This window comes from Elaeis guineensis, chromosome 2 (genome assembly GCF_000442705.2).
Source record: "Elaeis guineensis isolate ETL-2024a chromosome 2, EG11, whole genome shotgun sequence".
In the NCBI taxonomy this organism is placed as follows: domain Eukaryota; kingdom Viridiplantae; phylum Streptophyta; class Magnoliopsida; order Arecales; family Arecaceae; genus Elaeis; species Elaeis guineensis.
This window is the reverse complement of record NC_025994.2, coordinates 100,781,412-100,805,842: the sequence shown is the minus strand read 5'-3', so window position 1 is coordinate 100,805,842 and position 24,431 is coordinate 100,781,412. Positions and strand designations below refer to the sequence as shown.

At 38.7% G+C, this 24,431-nt stretch overlaps 1 protein-coding gene across 4 annotated transcripts; it reads right to left on the bottom strand.

The window, feature by feature from the left end:
• Nucleotides 1–4,996: 4,996 nt before the first annotated feature.
• Nucleotides 4,997–23,685, bottom strand: LOC105049733 (G-type lectin S-receptor-like serine/threonine-protein kinase At2g19130). 4 transcript variants are annotated; one of them, XM_073252375.1, is made up of 6 exons: nucleotides 23,546–23,681; nucleotides 20,417–21,118; nucleotides 13,660–14,167; nucleotides 13,255–13,385; nucleotides 12,711–13,065; nucleotides 4,997–8,293 (listed from the first exon to the last, which is right to left on the bottom strand). In XM_073252375.1, exon 6 carries the CDS (start codon nucleotides 7,895–7,897, stop codon nucleotides 5,432–5,434), a length of 2,466 nt encoding a protein of 821 aa, XP_073108476.1. In that variant the 5' UTR covers nucleotides 7,898–8,293; nucleotides 12,711–13,065; nucleotides 13,255–13,385; nucleotides 13,660–14,167; nucleotides 20,417–21,118; nucleotides 23,546–23,681; the 3' UTR covers nucleotides 4,997–5,431. The 4 variants fall into 4 exon arrangements, with proteins under 4 accessions (XP_073108476.1, XP_073108474.1, XP_073108477.1 ...); XM_073252373.1 differs by lacking the exon at nucleotides 20,417–21,118 and having other exon boundaries at nucleotides 23,546–23,685; XM_073252376.1 differs by lacking the exons at nucleotides 20,417–21,118; nucleotides 23,546–23,681 and adding an exon at nucleotides 20,252–20,402.
• Between the last annotated feature and the right edge of the window lie 746 nt (nucleotides 23,686–24,431).

Here is a 24,431-nt window from a genome sequence, read left to right as displayed (position 1 = left end):
GGTAATTTTAGTCCCACATCAATTGTGAGTTAGCGGAAGTCTAGCTTATATCGGATCGAGATCTTCTCTCCTCGAATAATAGTACCTTTAGTCCCACATCAATTGTGAGTTAAATGGAACTTTAATTTTTATGGGATCGAGACCTTCTCTCCTCTCAGCAAGGCACCTTTTAAAGGACAAAATCGTAAGGCCTAAAATCATACCTAGCACGGGCCTAAACCAAAGCGGATAATACCGTGTGCGAACGAATGTAAAAAATCGATCCATCCCATCCATCTGAGCTACGAGCTTTTGATGGCAACACTACTCTTTTTCACTTCCTTAGAAAAGAAAAGTTCCCCACCAACCTTGGTAAGCAACCTCTCTCTGACTCCATCACACGCACAGGCATGTACCTAAAAAGACACCAAAAAAGAACTCAACGAAACCAACAGCCAGCCATCAATAGACCATATAGAAAATAGTTCCAAATTGAATCAACTCATTCTGGGATGTGCAGACATCAATAATAATTATATGCATTCCGATAAACTTCCAGTTCAAGTAATCATGCACAGCAAAAGTAAGTTATTGAAGGATATTCGGGATGACTGAAGGGTTTGTTCAATCATATTTGACTGCACAGACAGTCTTGTCAGGGAAGTCAAATGGTATCCTTTTACTCAACCAGAGATATGATCACGAAAAGAAACCTAATTTTTTTTCTTTGATAACCAGATATTTCTACTTTAGGGTTTGGCGCCTACTTTAGGGTCTCTTACGAAACTCATTCCCACACCCACTTCATCAGAACTTCATGTTCTAAATTTTTGAAAGGGGGCTTGCTCTCCCTAACCCACAATCTGAATCGCCTCTTGGTCTGACCCCCCCTACAGATAAGTAAGGTTTCTTGGAATGCTTTCGTTCTTTTCCAAATCATGCCAGCCTTCAAAGGAGGTAGCCTTTGCTTATGATTTTTACATATCATCGATGCCTTTCTTGTTTCATATCTTTTGATCATGCACACCACCATAAACCCATTTATATTAATAATTATTTTGATTCTAATAATATAGAGAGCACCATTAATTTCACATCGGTTGTGAATCAAGGAGGACTCGTACTTATAAGGAGGAAAAAATTCTTCCCACGTGAGATGCCTTTTAAAGGACAAAATCGTGAGGTCCATGGACTAGAGCGAACAATACCTCACGTGACGTATCGAGCCTTTGTCCGCAACAATGGCGCAGCAGGTAGGGATCGAGGTCCGTCTCGATTCTTTGGGGCTGAGGTCCACCTCAGCTGACTGTGGGGCTCATCGGACTATATACATCGAAGTTCTCCTTAACTGGGGGGCTCTGTTGTGGTTCTAATAATGTGAAGAGCACCAATAGTCCCACATCGGTTGTGAGTCAAGGGGGACTCGTGCTTAAAAGGAGGAAAAAATCTTTCCAGCCTCTTTAAAGGGCAAAACTGTGATGCCTATGGGCTAAAGCGAACAATACCTCACGTGACGGGTCGAGCCTTTGTTTGCAACAATAATATTGAAATTTATTGATTTTCAATAATGCAACTGAAACTACTGCTCCAGTTCTCTTCAATAAATAGTCAATGTAAAAGTTGAATTCAGATTCATGAAAAAACAAAATGAAAAGGAACTTATGTAAACTAAAAACTTTTCTAATGTGAAAAACAGAAAATAAATATCTAAAAAGTCCAAAACTGATGGGAAGATACTGCCTGTTTCAGCTAGCTTGGTATCCAAAACATTTCAAATCAATACTGGTTAGAAATCAATCTGATACTAGGCAGTCATTTTTGGGTTCAAATAAAACATTTTAGTTTAGGCAATGACCAATGTGTTCAGATGAAAGAGTTGAAACAGTCAAATTATCCCATAAAAATTCTACAAAGATCTAAGAAAGATTTTAAACCATATTGGCAGGTCTGGATGATCTATCAGCATAAAGTGAAGCGATCATGTGTTTGGTTTGCACACAATAATCACAGAGAGCAGAAATGGTAATTGCTTATATTTTATTCTCACAATGAATTTCATTTTGCAGGCAATTTTCTACTTGCTTTTTGTTTTTTGAGATCACAAACAGACTTTGCTCTATTCATGATGTTACCCAGCTTCCGCTTCTCGTCGTATGTGCGAGGTCGTTGTTGTTCTTCGAGTGCCTCTGCGGCATCCTCTCCTCCCCCTCAGCCTTCCAAGGCGATCAGAATCCGAGATCAAAAAAAAAAAAAAAAAAAACCTAACCCTAGCTCTAAGGAGAGAGAAGGAAACCCGGAAAGATCGCACTTTCACCGCCGGAGAGGAGAACGTGATGCAATTCGAACAGGAGATCAAATATACAACGGTTAGGTGACCGAAGGGAGAGGACGCTATCTCCAGAAGTTGGTATGCTAGCGGATGACAGACATGAGGCATCGTCCGTTTCTCCCGTGTCGATAAGCGAACGGTGGATCGTTGCACACCCGTAACGCCTGTCCTTACGAAAATGCTTGCTTGATAAATTAATTTTTCATTTTTTTAGAAAAAAATTCCCAAAAGTTTTGGCACGAAATTTATTTTCATGGTTACTGCTATTTTGGCTTTCTTCATCATCATCATTTTTTTTTGGTGGTATACAGGGGCTGAGCTCAAAACTATCAATGTGGCGTAAACTGTACGTCCAATATGTTGGATAATAAAATGAAGCCTAAATCTAGCAGAATGGGCTCTGCAGGATGGATTAAAAGAGGCTGGTAGCGTGCCTTATTAGCAATCCAATTTGCGGTCTGATTTATCTTCCTGAAAAGAATATAGCACCTGAAAATGCAGTTGATTCCCCTTCCAAATGAAAAAGATTTGATATAAAAGGATTAGTAGGATTACAAGCATTTGAATAAGAATTAAGCCCCAGCAAATAATGGTAAGAGAATCTCTCTCAAAGAATTTATTGTGCCTCAAAGTGAACAAGGGCTGAAGAGATAGTAGACCAAACTGCAAGCAGTTCACCATAGAGTGTGCAAGAAAATCGGCCAAACTGCAAAATCAATTTAAACAAATTATTTCAGTTTGGTTTGGATTGGATTTTTCCACGTTCAATTTAATTTCGGTTTCAAAAATTTTGAAATAGAAAAAATCGGTTTGGTTTTGGTTTAAATCTCTATAAAACTAATTTAAACCGACCTATACATAAGTGGTTCATCATTTAGGCAAACCCTCCTACCATCATTGGTGGAAATTCTATTTGTAAGAGTATTTAGATCTTAGTTTGGACCTTTATGATTTTGGTCTGGGTAAGACTTATTGAGACCTGACATCAAAAGTGTCTCATCCTCTCATCATGGTCCGTCTAAAATTTTTCTGTAGATTAGATCAAGGGGCCCAAAGCAGTTTAATCTCTCCATCTTCTTGAGCCTTACAAGTTATATTCTTGGACCTACCAAACCAATATATGCCAACCATATCAACACTGGTAGATCTTAGCAATTTGCTGAAAACTCATTTTTATCTTTGAAAATTGAAAATAAAAACAAGGAAAATGCACTGCAACCTACAAGAAGCCAATTCATTGATTATCTATTGATAGCCAATTAATTCAAATCTAGTAACCTGATAACCGAACTGAGCCAAACTGATTTTTTTAGATTGGTTTAAATTAATTTTTTTTATAAGGTCAGTTTGGTTTCTTTTCAGTTTTACAAAATTGATTCAAGTTGATTTGATTTGAGAATTTATCTTAAACTGATCCAAACTGAATCATGCACAATCCTAGTTCAACATATGGCACAAAATAGGAAAGAACAAGCCTTACCCTCAACCAAAAATAGGTGTCTAGTTTCATTTCTAATGACATACCTAGTAGCAGCTTGGTCCCCACAAATAGAAGCATCAAATTAGATTTTTAATACACCGAGGGTAGAAATTATCTAGCACACAAACAATGTAGAGGTATGAGTAAATGATAACGAAATACCCTAGGACCTTGATTATGTATAAAGTCCAACCTGAGACTTACTGAAAGCAAGGTCAGAGAGAAGGCCAAAAACCTATCTAGCCAACTACTGAGGAGAAGTAAAGATCTACTGATGAACTCTAGCTTTCCAACCTTCCTAGAGAAACCAACCGGTGCAGACAAGAACATACAAGATGCTACTCTCTACCAAGGCATCAAAGAAACCAAGCAATGTCGGCAAGAACAATAACGTTGATTTTTAAGCTTTTTTTTGTATGCTAGTAATTCAATTGGTGTGCAAGAAGAGAGTCAATTTCAATTAGATTTTGAGAGATATAAATGATTCGAGATTGGAGATAGAAAATGATTCACAACCGAAATAATTTATAATCGTACAAAATATCTTAGCTGCAGCATATACCATATTGATGAAGTACTTTTTTTAATTAGAATATTGATGAATATTTGACTTCAAGAGTTTAAATAGTTAGTTTTTACCCAAGAAAAGCTTAATTTATTCTATTAGTAAATAGGTTGATATTAATATATCAAGTTTAACAACTATGAGTGGAAAAAAAGGAAGAGAAAAAATAGGTTTTAGTCCCAATGCTTCCTCTCCGTCCATATTATAAAAATGGACCATGCCCCTCTCAAAATAAAAACATATGTACTTCTCCAGTTCCAAGTCAATAATGAAACATTCAAATCAACGTTCCATACCATTGATTATGATTTATGTTATAAAAAATATATAGAAACTAAATATTATATATTTTAGTGATCTCTACTCTATACATCAATATGAATATAAAAGTGGATGATTTTCATTATCCTAATATATTAAAATACATGATAAACCATTTGCATCAGGAATCCATCCTGATTATTGTGACCTGCACAACTAGAGCATGTATGGATTGAGAATCCATAGATTCTGACTCTTAGTGATTTCTCAAAAGAGTTTGTGCATGCCATCATGCAAATTCCACCTTCCATAAATCAGCTAAGACTAATGCCAAATAGGACCGCCTACAGCAATCAAAACCGGAGAACATGTGCCAAGCTACGTAATTTAAAATGTGCAACACTCTCACTTACATTATCTAGAAAATACGAGGATTTACGTTATTCTTCACTCAATTACATGAGGACATGAAGGGTGTCGAACTTTGCATCGGAGTGCATGACAACTTGGCCATTATTAGTATAGTAATGAGTTCGGATGCAGTGCGTAGCATACCATTCATCATGTGATGGACAGCCGTGCGCTGTTGCATGCCTATCGCATGCGGCCGTGCATGGCTGTCCATCATATGATGGATGGTGCGCATGGTGCACCGCTCAATACGGTGCATAGCAGAGGATTTGCATGGTATGATTGCTATAATAATTCAACACGCCATGGACTTGGCATGAAGCTACCACTTTGCCATGCTACCGGAAAGATACAAAGCGGGCTCACTCAAAATGTTATGCGGACGCTTGAAAAGCCTTGGGCATCTTCATACACTAGAACTCCTTGGTGCTGCGCTTCTAACTTGAGAAACGGTAGAGGTGGTAATCGGCATGTCTGAGGAGAAATTTATGTTCTCCAGGCCTTCCACAAGAATTTGAAGTGATCTTGGAATAGGAGGCACGTTAATTTCGTGAAAGCCCTCTAAAATTTGAACAACATGTCCCATCGTTGGCCTGGAACTTTCATCATCCTGAACGCACCAACAAGCAATTTTACAAGCTGTTTCGAGCTCTTCAATATTCACATCATCCCCAAGTCTATGATCCACCAGGCCTTGGACATCCCCTTGCATGAGTCTGTTCGCAGCTAATGTAGGAAAATATGTAGCTTTCCCTTCCTCTGTCTGCTCCAAGTTTCTCCTGCCAGATATAATTTCGAAAAGCATCATCCCGTAGCTGTACACATCAGCTTTAGCAGTGATGGCTACGCCAGTTATCCATTCAGGTGCAAGATAGCCTATTGTTCCTCTCGTCGTAGTCAGTACACGGCTGAAATCCCGGCCTAAAAGCTTGGCCAGACCGAAGTCTGCTACTTTTGGAACAAAGGCTGCATCGAGTAGTATGTTCTCTGGCTTTATATCACAGTGTATGATGCAGTCCCTGCACTTCTCGTGGAGATAAGCTAATCCTCTAGCAATTCCAAGAGCAATTTGGTACCTTTTATTCCAGTCCAAGACCATGGAATTGTTGTGGAAGAGCTGAGCATCCAGAGAACCCTTTGGCATGAACTCATAAACCAGCAACCTTCTGGTGCCTTCGGAGCAAAACCCAAGAAGGTGAACCAGGTTGATATGCTGCACCGTTCCAATCGTGCTTACCTCGGCCCGGAACTGCTTCTCTCCGTGCAGGCAAAGGCCTTCAAGCTTCTTTACAGCTATGGCGGTCGAATCCGGCAAGAATCCCTTGAACACCGAGCCAAAACCTCCTCCTCCCAATTTCTCCGAGAAGTTCTTGGTGAAATGCTGCAGGTCGCTGTATCTGAATGGCACCAGAGTTCTCCCCACTGCTTTCGCTGCTCGAATCATCCGCCTCTTCCGGCGCCTCCAGATCCCCACCCATACGATAACCACGCAAACAAACAAGCCTGCAACCACACCGGCGACGTCCCCGGATACCGTTCGCTTCTTGCTTGTGGGATCCGGCAGCTCCGAAGCAGCCAGCCGAAGGTAAAGGGTTCCTCCCTTCGGTCCATTGTATTGCCCCTGTAGATTGATCAAATCCCTGTACCACACGGAACATCCACCACCAAATGAGTAAGCGGTACAAGAGCAATTGTTCAAACAGGCTGATTCACAATCTTCAAGACTTCCAACATCTACATTCTGAGGATTCAATGGCCACCTCATACTCTCCATCTCATAAAACTTATCTTTCTCGACATGCACGGAGCTGTTGCTACTACACTGCAATGGAGTGTTCCTCACGCAACCCCCTGTTCGATCCTCCAAATCCCATTCGGTCTCGTTCCGCGCCGCAAAACCCTTGACGCATCTGCAGAATGGAAGGCCGTTCTCGTTGCAGCTCCCGAACGGCCCGCACAGAGAATGCACTTCGCACTGCGCTCTTGGCTGGGACCAGAACAGTATCCACTCCTGGGAATTTTCCATCCACGTCAACTGCTTGATCTGCCCCGACAGATCCATTATAAACCTCGAGATGACCGAATCAGATTTAACAGAATAATAAGTGAAGTAGCTCTCGTCTGTATTGTTAACGTAAGTGAAGTCGTAGTTTAAATAATTCTCGTTCATCTCCGGCACTCCACTAAAGATGCGTCCATTCCAAGTCCCACTGGTCCAGTACGAGACAGACTTATTCCATTGAATGAAGTACTGGCTGCTTCCATTGGGGTCGAGCTCAAGGGAGAAGATCCCAGGAGCTGGGTCAGCTGAGCTCTTCCAGGAGATGAGGCGCTGGTTCTGTTTGGTCACCTTGTTCAGGCCGAGCTTGCCTCCGGGAAGCCACGTATTGGTGGGGTGGTCGAAGCTCTGCCACAAGATCCTGGAGGAGTTGGAGCCCTCTGCCAGCACAAGGTTTCCAGTGTCTTGGAGAACCGCTACTGTGGAATTGGTGGAGATGCTGGCACTAGTGGACCAAATTTGGGCTTTGGACTCGTTGAGGAGTACCAAGTTTCCATCTTCAGAGAGCTTGAGCTCGGATTTGGTGGGGTCTGAGACAGGGGTTTCTCTGTTGGCTACCCAGACGGAGGTTGGCTGTGAGACTTTTTTGTACCAGATGGCTATGTAGTACTTGGAGGAGTTGGCTGGAGAGAAGAAGCCCAGAACAAAGTTGCCTCCTTTGGAGGTTAGCTGCCGGTCTCCTGAGATGGAGGAGTTGGCAGAGATGGTGTCAGATGAGAAGGATAGAGGGGTTTGGAGAGCTAAGAAGAGGATGAACAGGAGGAGAGAGAAGGAAGGAAGAGAAAAGGGGGACGAAGTTTTGGGAAGAGCCATGGTAGCAGCGCTATGATATGGAAAACAGGCATAGAACTAACAGGAGGGGGGAGAAAGTAGTAATAGTCTCGAAAAATAATATTGTTTTTTGTTTTTTATTTGACAGATGATTTCGTTGAGGTCATCCCTCCGACTCATTAGACTTTGACCGAATCATGGTGCCAAATTACTAAAATGTCCCTCTCTTGTTTCATGAATTTTGACTTCTGTTTAACACACTTGACTAGGTTGCGGGAGTTCGGAAATAACAGTATGTCTGATAGGAGAATATACACAGTGTATTATTTCTCAAATAAAAAAATATAAAAAATATCTACAAAGTGAATTGGTGCAAGAGTTCAAGCGCAATACCCACGACGTCTCGGTGAGAGTTGGTTTCTGAGCGTTTCAACAATTCTGTGTCGAAGCAGAATCTAAATTAATGATTTCAAGTTCATGGTCTGCAAGATCAAAATTAGAAATTCTTTTGATCTGGATTATGTTAAATATAGTCATATTAACATGGTAAGATTATGAGAGAAATTTAATATTTAACGGTTAACAACAGGGGGAAAAAAAAATAAGGGGCCCCTTTAGATGTGTTGGAAATGCAAACATCATGCTAATATACCCTAACAGGTCAAATAATCTGGTACCAATCAGTTGTTTCTATTTATAAGTATTTTGTGAATTAACTTGAGAGGCATTCCCTCCAGAAGTAAATGCCTAACATCTTAATAATTTTGCTTGTGCTTACCGAGCATCATTAACATTATAGCATTGTTAGTTATTCATATAAATAAACACAATATTTAGTTAATTGAAGGCACCAAAATAGTAATTTGTTGCAGATATCCGTACATAGTTCCATAAATTGTGAATGTTTGAACTTAGAAAATCATTATTAGCTGGAGTACACATGTAAATAAAATTTTTAACTATTTGGTACTCACTTAACAATCAAGTTGCATAAACCGTTTTCATTGGACTAAAGCTTTATCATTGTTTGAAAAGAAATAAATCATGCTCTAAACATCTACAATCACAGTCAGTGCAAATAAAGTTGATCTCTTAATCATTTGGATATCCATCACAATAACATTTCTAGTACTACAACATGATGTGGTGCACCAATTTTATTTTTTACCTAAATTTTTATATTCCAGTAATATTGGAGAGGAATATGAAAAGTACAAGATAAGGAAGCTCAATTAAAGAATCTCAATAAGTATGGATAGGTAGATAGTGCACAAATCCAAAAAAGATAGTGCATTAGAAAAATTATGCTTGAAATCTCTCCTTCGATCGTCCATGTGTCCATGACAATGATAAGCAATCATATAGAATACTTATGTCATCTATCTGATTTTTACAATTGAATATTTTATAGAACATGCCAAGTATCAAAACTAAAATTTAATTTATAGAACAAGAATTTCATTTTCTCTCTCAAGAGAGATAGTAGCTATGTTGCTCTAGAATGGAACCTGGAATCTCTCCAGGGACAGATGGATACCAACCAGTAGATCCAGCAAACTAGCGACTCAAAATAACCAAAAGAAAAAGGAAAAATGCATTGCTTGGACTTTTTTTTCATAGACTATAAAAATTTCATTTTTTGAGAGAAAAGCTCGTCTAAGACCTTGCTAAATTATAAAGACATTTTTGTAACTTTAGCCTCTGAGAAAAGTAAAAGCGTTGAGGAGACTTTGATCTTTAACGTGAAGTAGAACGACTATCGGATAGTCTAACAACAGCGATGCCGATAAGGACAACCAGCAATCACGTACAAAACATCTCCTCCAAAGACCTGGCAAAAATAAACAAAAAGCAAAACCAGCGATCACGGCAGACACCAGGATCCACTCGTGGTCCTTTCAGTGCACTATTAACTTTCCCAAGTTTTCTGTAGTTATACCTGCCGCAGACTAGGAAACCGTGGATTCATGTTTGAACGATGCAGGCGACCATGAAGAAAAATCAGTCAGTAATGCACATTATCAAGATACATATGTTGCCACTGGAAGCCAAATACTGGTGAGGAGCCAAAAGTAAATAAAGACCATGAGGAGCCAAAAAGTCCAAGTGGAAGTAAAATTATAATCCAACTTTTTATTAAATAATTTCTTCTAAAGAAAAGTCAAGTCAAGTATACATATGGATAAATGATTAATAAGAAAATTAGCCATTTCAAAAGTCATATTCTAAAATTTAGAAGAAAGATTAGATTAGACAAAAAGATCATAGTCTACTTCTTTCATTTTGTTAGGTGTGGAGATCTGAAAAACGATGACTAATTCCACGATCATTTAATTTTTGTTGGAAAAAGTAGTGATTCTACATGCCAAAAAAAAATTGTTATTGAAACTCACAAGCACAATTAGTTTGGAAAAATTTAACTTTATGTTGTAAAATATTTTCAACATGAGATCGAAAAATATGGAAGGTATGGTAAATATCAAAATAAATTTTTAATGGATAATATCAGAAGAAATAATTATAATCATCTAAAAAATATATATAGTATCGATATCCAAAATGTGATGTAAAAAACCCCAAATATTAGTATCCATAAGTTCAAAATGGGAAGAAGAACTAGAATGAAAGTATGAAAAAAATAATGAATAATTCTTATTTAATTGGCATGTGGAGCGAATTAAAACTTTATTATCATTATGAAAATTCAAATATAAGTTATTAAGATTTCTAGAAATAACAGACATAGAAGCACGATCAAGATGTTGACACCAACCAAATTAAGAACCACTGATTAAAGTGGCATATGCAATAGAAATCTTTTTGGTGACATTACTAAGTGGGAGACCAAAAATTTCCATCCTTAAGCATGCCATTGAAAAGGATTTGAGTGGAGATGAGGTCCTTCATGTAAAAAATAATTAGAGTGAAATATAAAATAATAAGAATTATTATGTGTTAATTGAGATATAGATAAAAGATTTTTGATGATTCGAGAAACATGTAAAATATTATTAAGTTGAAAAAAAGAGTAAAGTGGGTAAAAGAGAGTGAGTAATGATCTTTATAGCCCAATATAAACCATCTTCTATGACAACTGGGCGTGCAAATGAATCGAGTTGCTTGCGAGCTACTCGAGCTTGACTCAATTATTGTCGAGTTTCAATAGTTCGAATATTTTTTGAATCGAGCTCCAATAGTAGGATACTTGATTCAAAAGCTTGCGAGTCTATTCGAATTTATATATATTTTTAATAATATTATTTTTATTTTAATATATATTATTAGTAGACTCAGACTTGATTTTGAACTCGACTATGGCTTGATTGATATTCGAGTCAAGTTGAATTAATTTTAAATTTTATCTATTTTTCAATGAGTCAAGTTTGAGCTTGAGATATTAAGGCTCAATCGATCTCAAATCGAATTTTGAGCCTCTGTATTTTAAATCGAGTCAAGTTTAAGCTACCAATTACTCAACTCAACTGGGTTCGATTGCATCTCTAACGATAACCTAGTCAAGCTAAGATGAAAATTGGACAATCGAAATTAAATGATTATAGGTACATATATATCCATGTATCATGTTGGATCATTCATAACAACAAGATTTATTTATGGAGTAGCAGCTTCTACTTAATGAGATTGATGAAAGCAATGATAACATTTCATTAAATTTAAGTCATCCACAATGAACAAAAACAAACAAAAATGTATTCTTAACATTAAATTCACAGAAGTTGTGCTTCACGATGTGGAGACGCATCTGACATGAATTTGCAGACTGATGGGCTTCACGACGCAGAAAAAGACTCAACACAGTGCTAAGATAATGAATTTGCAAAAGAAGGATTATGAAGTTTTTTTTTTGGTAAAGAAAGATTTTTTTTGGTAAAGAAGGATTACGAAGCCTTTGAAGCAGTGTTCTATATTCATCCACTCAACCATCATATAAATAACATTCAACAAAGTACAGCTAACAGAACAAAAATTTATCTAATCCATGGTTTCATTGTCTTAGATTCAAGTCTTCGTAGCTGGCCTCACCCGATCCAACCTTATGCCCCTACACTAATGTTTATGATTTGTTGCTTCCAAACGGTCCCCATGGCCTATGAACCCAATTACTCATTTCTCCAAGCAAATTAACGGTGCATTAGCATTTGATTTGAGACCAAAATCAAAATCAAAATATAATGAAATGAAAATCAGAAGGGTCATACCCTCCTACGTGTTTAGTTCATGACCAAAATTAGAATTGAAATGAAATTTAAATCTTAAGATAGAGTAGGGATTAGATTTTGAGGGATTAGGACATTCCCATTGCTCTTGAAATCAGAATGAAAATAGAACTCCCTTCAATCAAACAGCTAGAATAGAAGTCACTTATTCTCATTCTTATTCCAAAATCTAAGTCTCCCCCCACCAAACATGCTCTAAGTTCCTTTCCTTGCAATCGTGTTAAGTCGGGCTAGATGCGAGTTAGATCAGAAAACCCTAAACCTCACCTATTTATTAAATAGGTCAAGAATTGAAATTCGAATCCATTCTATTTAATAAACAAATAACATAATTTGATCTATTTAACCTATTTAATAAATAAGACTGATTTTTTTTAAAAAGCTAATCCCATCTTGAAATCCACCACAGAAATAGAATAACAAAAGAAAAGAAAATCAGGTGCAAATTAACCAATGAATTAGGAATCAAATCTCAAGATCTAGATCCAAAATTAAGAATTTATTGTCACAAGATCTACTCATAATCAAATCAAGAAATAAATTATTTCAATGATTAGAAAAAAATGATGATCCAAAATCAATAAACAATCAAGAAGGAACAAATCGGAAGAGCATACCTCAATCTCTCCTTGCTACTTGCTTTTTACCCCCTCAATAGTAGCTTCCCCTTCCTTCTTGTTGAATGCCCACAATGTTAGGGCCAATGATCTGTTAAGGCTTCTGGAAGTCGGACTCATCCTCTGCCTCGACACCCCAGGTCCACTTTGAGGGACCTGGGGCCGATGTAGGCCATTCAATTGGCAAGATCATAGCCATCAGCATCCCAGTCTCTATTCTCCTTGGTTATTGGTATGGACCACTTGGAGCCCTCAAAGCGACTGGCGTCGCTGTAGAGGCCAGTGACAAAGGTGACAGAGCTAACCAGTACCACCTCTATCATCTTCCGCCACTCCTACTAGGCGAAGGCATTCTCTACATCCACAGAGTTCATTCTTTTTTATGGGTATCAAAACGCTAACCTAGAAACCTAAAATTTTGACTGAGAAATAAATTGAGACTGAAATTGAATTAAAACCCAAAAAGTGAAGAAAAGGAAACACAGATCAGTGTAAAGAAAGAAAGTAAAGAGTTTCGAAGGAGGAGAGAAACAGATATCTCTACCTACTAGGCAAGACTACTTAGATGAAAAGCCCATTCTTCTTTCAGATCAACTGGCCCAATAAGCTAGGTGAAGAATTTGCTGACTCTCGCTTTTTTACTTTACAAACCACTGCTTAGATTTGCAAAAGTATCTGAGTCACAAACAGGAATAAACATTGGAGGTCAGACAGAATACCCGACCTAACCTAACCCAATAAATAAACAGGTTAAACGAATCAGACCCTAAAACTAAAATCCAACTCATTATTAAATGATTTAAATGAGTTGATCTATTTATTTTCCGAACCTATTCATCCCCAACTCAAACCTGCTTATTACAGATCGAACGCAGAATGGATAAATGGATTGGACCGTATTTTGCACAATCCCACACCCCGCCCCCTCCTTGTTGCACAATAAACATACCTTGTCCACAGCTAAAAATTTATCCAACATTTCTTGCAGAACACATGACCGCATGTGATGATCGCCACGAGCGAGAGCGTATTGATGAGAGTCACCTTGCAGCTTGGGCGTATATAACTGCTTTCCAGAAACCTGGGCTTCCTCTGTTCATTGCCATATCCGGTAAGCTGGACGAGGCGTTCAGCCTGAATTTCTCAGTACCGTCTGGACAGATTGCATTGTTGGACGGAGCTTCTGACTTGACAGGAGCTTCAGCGGTAGCAGATGGAAGCCAAAAGCCAAAAGGCTTTCACGTTTCGAAGGGCTTCCTCCACATAGGAAGTTACCATCAAACTGTTTGCCCCATTGAAACCATTTTTGTCGCATGCATGAACCCTGTCGCTGCACTGGGGTACAGCTCCATGATTTAGTTGATCAAAAGTATCAAGCTCGAGCTTTCTGCAACATCAGCTTCTCCTCTTCCTCCTCTTTCTCTTGCTTCTGCTGAGCAGCATGGCCAGCCAGCTTCCTGTCCATATCAAAAATAAAAGCTCAACAGTGTTGCATAGAGCAAAAGGAAAACAGAAGACAATGTTGGAGAAGAATTGCAGGGGAATGAAAATGCAGTCCATCTAGGAGGCCAAAACTAATGCAAGCAAAAGCATTCCATGCACACATCCAAACAAACTCTTAAAAGGAAGGTTTTCTTACCAACATCAAAAGGATTTAATTAGATCAAAATTAAAAAAAGACTATGAGCAGAAACACAGCAATGACTGTAATTTTAAAAAGAAAAGAAAAGGACAGTCATATGTCCCACTGGACCATCTTCCAAGCTCTATAGCTTCGAGGAAATTAGGTCCGTGATAAACCAAAATCCAGAATAATCTGGCGCTGAGTTCCAAATTCTTTCACTAGTGCAACAAAGCCCACTATCAGCCAATAAGCACATTAGATAAATAAAGCTCACATCCCTTCCACTAGAGAAAACATTGCCATTAAACCGTAAAGGCCAACATCCACAACCAACTTGCGCCACCTCCCCCCCCCCCCCGGCGGCCTAAAAATGTGCTTTATAACATACAATATAAAAATCTCTGTTGTCAAACCTTATAGAGTGGGTTACTACTTATTGTGGGAGAACAGCATCTTTAGTCTCACATCTGTTATGAGTCAAGCAGGACTTTAACTTATATATCGGATCAAGATTTTTTCTCCCAACTAGACGTCTTTTAAAGAGCAAAACCGTAAAACCTAACATAGCACCTGGCACGGACCTAGACCAAAGCGGATAATATCTCATATGGACGAGCACAGAGAATCGACCCATCCTATCCATTCAAACCACAAACCCTTGACCGCAATATTGGTGCCGTCTGTGAGATCACCTCCTATCCATGCACCCAAAATTCCCTTTGATTGGTGGGCTACTGTTGTGAGAGGATGGCACTTTTAGTCCCACAGCGGTTGTGAGTCAAGCGAGACTCTGACTTATATAGGATCAAGGTCTTCTTTTTTTTCCAACGAGGCATCTTTAAAAGGATAAAATCATGAGACCTCGTGTGATAGCATCAAAGACCAAAGCAGACAATACCTCACATATGCAGGCATAGAAACATAAACCAACCATTCGAGCCATCCGAGCCCTTTATAGCAAACCGCAACATTAACTGGGAGGCTATTGTTGTGAGAGGATGGCAATTTTAGTCCCACATCAATTGTGAGTTAAGCAAAACTCTGGCTTATATGGGATCGAGATCTTCTCTCCTCGGAGGATGGCACCTTTAGTCCCACATCAATTGTGAGTTAAACAGAACTCTAACTTTTATAGGATCGAGATGTTCTCTCCCCTCAGTGATGTGCCCTTTAAAGAACAAAACCATGAGGCCCAACATGGCATTTAGCACGAGCCTAGACCAAAACACGCAATACCGCATGCGAGCGAGCACAAGAACTAGTCCATTCCATCCATCCGAGCCACGAGCTCTTGACCACAACACTACTTTTTTCCACTCCTTTAGAAAAGAAAAGTTCACCACCAACCTTGGTAAGCAACCTCTCTCTCTAACTCAATCACACGCACATGCATGTACCTAAAAAGTCACCAAAAAGAACTCAACGAAACCAACAACCAGCCATCAATAGGCCATATAGAAAATAGTTCCAAATTGAATAAACTCATTCTGGGATGTACAGACATCAATAATAACGACATGCATTTCGTAAACTTCCAGTTCGAGTAATCATGCACAGCAAAAATAAGTTAATGATGGATATTTGTGATGTGCCCAGGCCTGAATAACTGTCTTGTGCAGGTAAGGATAAAGATTGGAGTGTAAGAAAAAAAAGAGAATATTTGAAATCTGATTGATAAGAAAATCACCACAATCAGGTCACAAAAAGATAGAATGCTACACTCAAGAAAAAGAAGAACGTGAGTGATAAATTCTAAAATTTGTAACTTGCCACTAACACACAAGGGTTAAATGAGAGAATTCAGTAACACTCATTTCGTTCATTGAAGTCTGAATAAAATACATAGATCACCTCTCTTTATATAGATATAAGAGAAAACATAAGGCAAATTCAGTAAATAAAAAGAAAGAACAAAATTTTGCTATTATGAAAATCATGGTGGTTGCATCTTGCTATTATGAAAATGATGATGGCTGCATCTTGCTATAAAAAAATGAAAATGGCTGCATCTTACTATTAAGAAAATTATGATGGCTGCATCTTGCTACAAAGAAAATCATGGTGGCTGCATCTTGCTATTAAAAAAATCATGATGGCTGCATCTTGCTATTAAAAAAATCATGATGGCTGCATCTTACTATTAAGAAAATCATGGTGGCTGCTAAATGATGAATTAAAAAAAATAAAACAACCTTCTAGACTCGATCCTTTTCCAAGTAATAGCTTCCTAAAATTCGCCAAGTCTGATTCGCACCAACATCATGCTTCTATGAAAATGAGCAAAGTCATCAATTTGGCTCTTGCTCGTGCAATTGGATCCGCATATGGCATTTGATCATCTCTTTCTTCATGATGGTGCACACCATTTTTTCCTTGTTGAGTAAGATTTGCCCTCAAATACAAATCCTCCCCATCATCCAAACTATCCTCCAAATAAAGAGAAAGATCTCGAATATTGAATGCAACGGATACATTGTAATCACCAGACAATTCAATCTTGTAAGTATTATCATTCACCTTCTCAACAACTCGGAATGGACCATCAGCGTGTAGCATGAGCTTAGATTTTCTTTGGCTTAGAAATCATTCCTTGCGAAGATGTATCCAAACAAGATCACCTGGAGCAAAGCGAACTTGTTTTCTCCCTTTGTTGGCTGCCTTCTCATAAGTCGCATTCTTCCTCTCAACCTGCTCCTTGATGCTCTTATGCATGGACTTAACCAACTCAGCTTTCTTCTTCCCATCCATACAAACCCTTTCGCTGATTGAAAGTGGTGCCAAATTAAATAGGGTGATAGGATTGAATCTATAAACTATCTCAAAAGGAGAATGCTTAGTAGCAATATGAACACTACGATTGTAAGCAAATTCAACATAAGCCAAACGCTCATCTTAATTCTTCAGATTTTTGTTAACAACAGTGTAAAGCAAAGAAGAAAGAATACAGTTTACCACTTCGGTCTGATCATCGATTTGTGGATGGCAAATCATGCTGAAAAGCAATCTAGTATCAAGCTTCTTCTACAAGGTCTTCCAAAAATAACTCAAAAATTTGATATCTTGATCAGACACAATGCTCTTTGATACACCATGCAGATGCACTATCTCTTTAAAAAATAAATCTGCAACATGTGAAGCATCATCGGATCTGTGGCATGGCACGAAATGAGACATCTTTGAGAATCGATCCACAACCACCATAACCGAATCCCTCCTTTGTGTTCTTGGCAGCCCAAGCACAAAGTCCATACTTAAATCTATCCATGGTTGATCTAGTACAGGTAGTAGCATATACAACCCTTGCGAAGTCTCTTTGCTCTTCGCCTTCTTGCAGGTGATGCATCTCTCAATGACGTGATGCACATCACAAATCATGACTGATCAATAAAAGTACTCTTTCACCATCTCCAATATTTTTTCTCTCCAAAATGACCCACCAATCCACCACTATGAGCTTCTCTTACCAATAGCTCTCGAATGGAACTGTTAGGAATGTATAGTCAACCTGACTTAAACAAGTATCCGTTATGCCTGTAGCAGTCGTTTACAGCTTCTTTCTCGCACTCCTCATAAATACTTGCAAAATTTGGGTTGCCCTTGTATTGATCTATAATCAGCTCAAATCTTATTAGTTTAGCATTAAGCAATGAAATCAAAGCATACCTTCTGGAAAGTACATCAACCATGATATTAACATTCCTTTTTTTTGTATCTGATCACATAAAAAAAGTTTTCAAAAACTTCATCCACTTGGCATGTCTACGATTCAGCTTGCTTTGTCCTTTCAAGTGCTTCAAAGACTCACGATTAGTATGAATGACGAACTCCTTTGGCAATAAATAATGTTGTCAAGTCTTCAAAGTCTGAATCAGAGTATAGAAATCTTTATCATAGATAGAGTAGCTCAAGCTTGCACCATTCAGCATCTTATTGAAATATGCTACGGGATGCCCTTCTTGCATCAGAACCGCTCCAATGCCCACACCGGAAGCATCACATTCTACCTTAAAAGTCTTAAAAAAGTCGAGTAGAGCTAGAATGGGTGCTGAACTCAACTTCTCCTTTAATCAACTCGAAGCTCCTTTGGACTGCTTCAGTCCACTTTAATTCTCCTCCTTTCTTGATGCATTCAATGATAGGAGCAAGAATAGTGCTGAAGTTCCTCACAAACCTTCGATAAAAGGATGTTAGACCATGAAAACTTCTCACTTCAGATATATTGGTAGGAATAAGCCACTCTTTGATCGCTTTCATCTTTTTCTCATCAACTTTCACTCCATGTTGCGATACAATGTAGTCAAAGAAGATTATGCCATCCTGACAAAAATGATATTTTTTGAGGTTGCCATATAGCTTCTCTTGTCGCAGAACCTCAAAAACCCTCCTAAGGTGCTCCATATGCTCCTCTTGATTTCTGCTAAAAATTAGAATATCATTAAAATACACAACCATAAAATCACCAATGAACTTATACAGCACATGATTCATCAATCTCATGAACGTTCTAGGCGCATTGGACAAGCAAGATGGCATGACCGTCCACTTGTACAATCCGAACTTGGTCTTGAATGCAGTCTTCCATTCATCATCTTTCTTTATATGAATCTGATGATATCCGCTTCTAAGGTCTGTTTTTGAGAAAACCTTAGCTCCATACAACTCATCAAGTATATCATCCAATCATGGGATTAGATAGCAATATTTTACTGTAATATTGTTTATCGTCCTACTATCTACACACATCCGCATATATCTATCCTTCTTCGGTATCAACAGAACTGATACTGAATATGGGCTTATAAACTCTCTCATATAATCCTTCTCCAAAAGATCAGAAACTTGCCATTGCATCTCCTTGGCCTCCTTGGAATTGCATCTATAGACTGGTCTATTTGGTAAGACAGACTCTGAAACGAGATCAATCTGATGCTCGATCCCTCTGATTGGTGACAATCTTTTTGGTAACTCTTCAGGGAATACATCCACAAATTCCTTCAAGGTCTCCATTTGCGGTGAAAGAGAGATTTTTTCACCTGAAACCTACTTGGCTACAAGAAAAAAAATAATTTCATGGTTAGTCAAAACTCGCTCCACTTTCCTCTTGTTGGCAAATAGATTCTCTTTCTTGCCCTTCTCAATCACAAGCTGATCCTTCTGAACCTGTTGTGGATTAAGTGGTCCCAATACTATATTCTTTCCATCCTTGACAAACGAATAGATATTTTTGAAACCGTCATGAATAGCCCTCCAATCATACTGCCAAGATCTTTTCAAAAAAAGATGGCTAGCTTTCATAGAAACCACATCACAAACAATCTCATCTTTGTAAAACTTGCCTCTAGAGAAAAGTACTACAACCTGCTTTGTAACTTTCATATCACCATCGTTAATAAGCCGTTGCAATCTATAGAGACGGAGATACTTAACGGTCATCAGATTAAGTTTTTTCATCAAAATAGTGGAAGCCACATTGGTACAGCTACCTCTATCAATGATAACACCACATATCTTATCATGGATGATGCACTTGATATGAAAGATGTTTTCGTACTGCTCATCATCCATTTTGACCTGTAAGTTCAAATTACAACGAATAATCAACAGCTCTCCATCTGCAAACTCCACATAATCTTCTTCCACCTCTTCCAAAATAACCTCATCTTCACTTTTAATTTTCTCTTGTGACTCCCAAATGAACATCACCCTCTTGTTTAGACATTCAGAGGCTATATGACCGTAACCAAAAAACTTAAAACACTTGATATCTCGACTTCGCTTGAGAGGTTGCGAATTTTTCACATTCTCTTTTTCTTTGGCCCATTTATGGTTTGCTTGCTAGAATCACCCTTTTCTACTTGTTTTGGAACCGTCTTAGGGACGAACTATGATGATGAGGAAGATGAGTTGGTGGTCTTACTCAGCTTATTTGCACCATACTTGCACTGACTCTCCATCTTAACAGCAAGTTTGATCACATCTTCAAGGAACACAAGATTGCAACTCCATCGTATCAGCAATCTCCTTATTTAAGCCTCCTAAGAATCTTGCAATGGTCTGCTCTTGAGGTTCTCGCAAATCGTACCTCATCATCAGCATCTCAAATTCTTTGATATAATTCTCAACGCACATGCCTCCTTGCCTCAAGCTTTGTAACTTGATGTACAGCTCCTGCTTATAATATTAAGGTACAAATTGCTTCTCCATGATCCGCTTCATAAGCCTCCAGCTCTGGATCTCCTCTTCTCCAACCCTCCTATGCTGAGCTTTCACATTCTCCTACCAAAGATTAGCATAATCAGTAAATTCAAGGGCAGCAAGTTTACATTTTTTTACCTCAGAATAGTCTTGACATTCAAAGAACTTCTCCACACGTTACACCCATTCCAGATACTCTTCAGGTGAGCTGATTCCTTTAAAGGATGGGATCTTCATCTTAATATTATCTCCCAAACCCCTTTGCTCCTTTGCCATGGGTGTTCCTCCACACCATCATCATCTTCAGGTTCGTCATACTCCTCTTCATCATCGCGATGAGCTCATCGTGGTGGTGGATGGCCACGCCGCTGTGGTGGTAGGAGAAGCATTGCCAACTGCTCAAACGCCTGTATTAGATGATTGAGCTACTCCATCATCTCTTCTTGATGCTACTGGAGCCCCATGATCTGAGCTTGTTCCAGACTCATGCCTCTAGAAATAACAGAGACCTCATCTCCTCCAGACATGATTTGGATGCCAAACACTCCCTCGGCTCTGATACCAAACTGACATGCCCAGACCTAAATAACTGTCTTATGTAGGTAAGGATAAAGTTAGTGTGTAAGAAAAAAAAGAGAACCTTTGAAACCTGATTGATAAGAAAATCGCCACAATCAGATCACAAAGGGATAGAACGCCACACTTAAAAAAAAGAAGAATGTGAGTGATAAGTTCCAGAATTTGTAACTCGCCACTAACATACAAAGGTTAGATGAGAAAATTCAGCAACACTCGTTTCATTCATTGAAGTCTGAATAAAATATATAGATCGCCTCTTTTTATATAGATATGAGAGAGAACATAAGGCAAATTCAGTAAATAGAAGAAAATAATAAAATTTTGCTATTACGAAAATTATGGTAAGAAAATCATGGTGACTGCATCTTGCTATTAAGAAAATCATGATGGCTGCATCTTGCTATAAAGAAAATGATGATGGCTGCATTGTACTATTAAGAAAATCATGGTAGCAGCATCTTGCTATTAAAGAAATGATGGTGGCTATTAAATGATGAATTAGAAAAAAATAAAACAACCTTCTAGACTCGATCCTTTTTCAAGCAATAGGTTCTTAAAATTTCTGCCAAGTTTGATTCGCATCAACATCATGCTTCTATGCAAGTGAGCAAAGTCATCAATTCGGCTCTTGCTCGTGTAATTGGATCCACATATGGCATCTGATCATCTCTTTCTTCATGATAGTGCACACCAATTCGCGATGACTAGAGGGTTTGTTCAACCATATTTGATTGCACAGATAATCTTGTCAAGTCAAATGGTATCCTTTTACTCAACCAGAGGTATGATCATGAAAAGAAAACTACTTTTTTTCTTTGATAACCAGAAATTTCTACTTTAGGGTTTGGCCTGCTTTAGGGTCTCTTACGAAACTCATTCCCACACCCACTTCATAAGAACTTCATGTTCTAAATTTTTGAAAGGGGGCTTGCTTTCACTAACCCACAACCTGAATCGCCTCCTGGTCTGACAACCCCTACAGATAAGCAAGGTTTCTTGGAATGCTTTCCTGCTTTTCCAAATCATGCCAGCCTTCAAAGGAGGTAGCCTTTGCTTATGATTTTTACATGTCATCGATGCCTTTCTTGTTTCATATCTTCTGATCATGCACAGCACCATAAACCCATTTATATTAACAATATTGAAATTTATTGATTTTCAATAATGCAACTAGAACTACTGCCCCAGTTCTCTTCAATAAATAAATGTAAAAGTTGAATTCAGATTCACGAAAAAACAAAATGAAAAGGAACTTACGTAAACTAAAAACTTTTTTTATATGAAAACAGAAAATAAATATCTAAAAAGTCCAAAACTGATGGGAAGATACTGCCTGTTTCAGATAGCTTGGTATCCAAAACATGTCAAATCAATACTGGTTTGAAATCAATCTGATACTAGACAGTCATTTTTGGGTTCAAACAACACATTTTAGTTTAGGCAATGACCAATGTGTTCAGATGAAAGAGTTGAAACAGTCAAATTATCCCATAAAAAATTCTAAAAAGATCTAAGAAAGGTTTAAACCATATTGGCAGGTCTAGATGATCTATCAGCATAAAGTGAAGCAATCATGTGTTTGGTTTGCACACAATAATCACAGAGAGCAGCAATGGTAATTGCTTATATTTTATTCTCACAATGAATTTCATTTTGCAGGCAATTTTCTACTTTCTTTTTGTTTTTTGAGATCACAAAAATAGTTTGCTCTATTCATGATGTTTTTTATCTTTTTTTTTTTTTTCTTTTTCCTTCTATTGGTCACAAGTATTCGGTTAGTTATAAGGCAAAAATAATAAAAGACAATTCTTGGAACAAACTAGTCAGAACTTTTATAATAATTGAAAGCATGTCCAAACCAGAATAACAATTACAGAAAAGGATGAGAAGTGAGCTTATCTGCCCCGACACAGAATATGTTATCATACCCAATTCAGCAAACACACAATTATCGCATTTATAAGCCCTGTTATTTTATATGCATTTTTATGCTGCAACCTTCTCACCAGATATGAATTTTTCACACCCAAAACCAATCCCAACTTTTTGAATCGAGATTGACTTCAAGTATATTACAATCAAGCCTTGTTCGAGTTACTTGGCCTCCGCTATATGAATCCTCATCGACAATAATTCCTGCTGTCCGAATTACACAAGACAAAGATGTAAAGTGCACCAGAGACTTTCCAATATTCCAAATTGCGGAGCAATATATACAACCTCACCACATGATCAAATTCAAAATAATCAACCAAACAATCAAATTCCTACCGCAACCCTACATCAAAACTTTCAAAAGATTGAATCTTGACCCTAGAATCTCCAATTAGACGAAAAGGGTAAAATAGATCGAGGAAAAAGGATTAAAAAGGGAAGCAATCGGGGCCAGAAAACCAAGAATCAGAGAGAAAAAAAAGACAAGGGAGCGTTAGGGCACCTCTTGATGTCCTTCTTCTGGGCGACAAGGCACTCGAGGATGCATTCCTTGCAGAAGACGTGGCCCTTCTGACAGCAGACGGGGTCGATGAAGGGCTTGAGGCAGAGGCAGCAGGCGTCGAAGGGCTTGATCGAGTCCTTCGCAAGGCGCTCACGTTGCGTTCCATTACCCAGCTTCCGCTTCTCGTCGTATGCGAAGTATGCGAGGTCGTTGTCGTTCTTCGAGTGCCTCTGCGGCATCCTCTCCTCCCTATCACGCTTCCGCGCCGATCAAAATCCTCCAAAAAGAGAGATCAAGAAAAAAAAAAAAAAACTAACCCCAGCTCAGAGGAGAGAGAAGGAAACCCGGAAAGATCGCACTTCCACCGCCGGAGAGGAGAACGTGATGCAATTCGAACAAGAGATCAAACATACAACGGTTAGGTGACCGAAGGGAGAGGACGCTTTCTCCAGAAATTGGTACGCTAGCGGATGACAGACATCAGACATCGTCCGTTTCTCCCGTGTCGATAAGCGAACGGTGGATCGTTGCACACCCGTAACGCCTGTCCTTATGAAAATGCTTCCTTGATAAATTAATTTTTCATTTTTTAGAAAAAAAAATCACAAAAGCTTTGGCACGAAATTTATGTTCATGGTTACTGCTATTTTGGCTTTCTTCGTCGTCATCATCATTGTTGCGGCCAATCGCCTCGTCGCCCGATCGCCGGGAAGCGTGCACCTGCAAAAGAAAGTCCACACTGACCGGAGGCGGCTCCGGCAGGGACCCTCCGACGGTCAAGTCAGAGAGGTGACTGGGCAACAGTGAAATGCAGACAGAGAGCTCTGAGAGGGCGGGAGAGAGAGAGAGAGGAGCGAGCCTGCGTATGTGGGAGAAACGGGCGGAT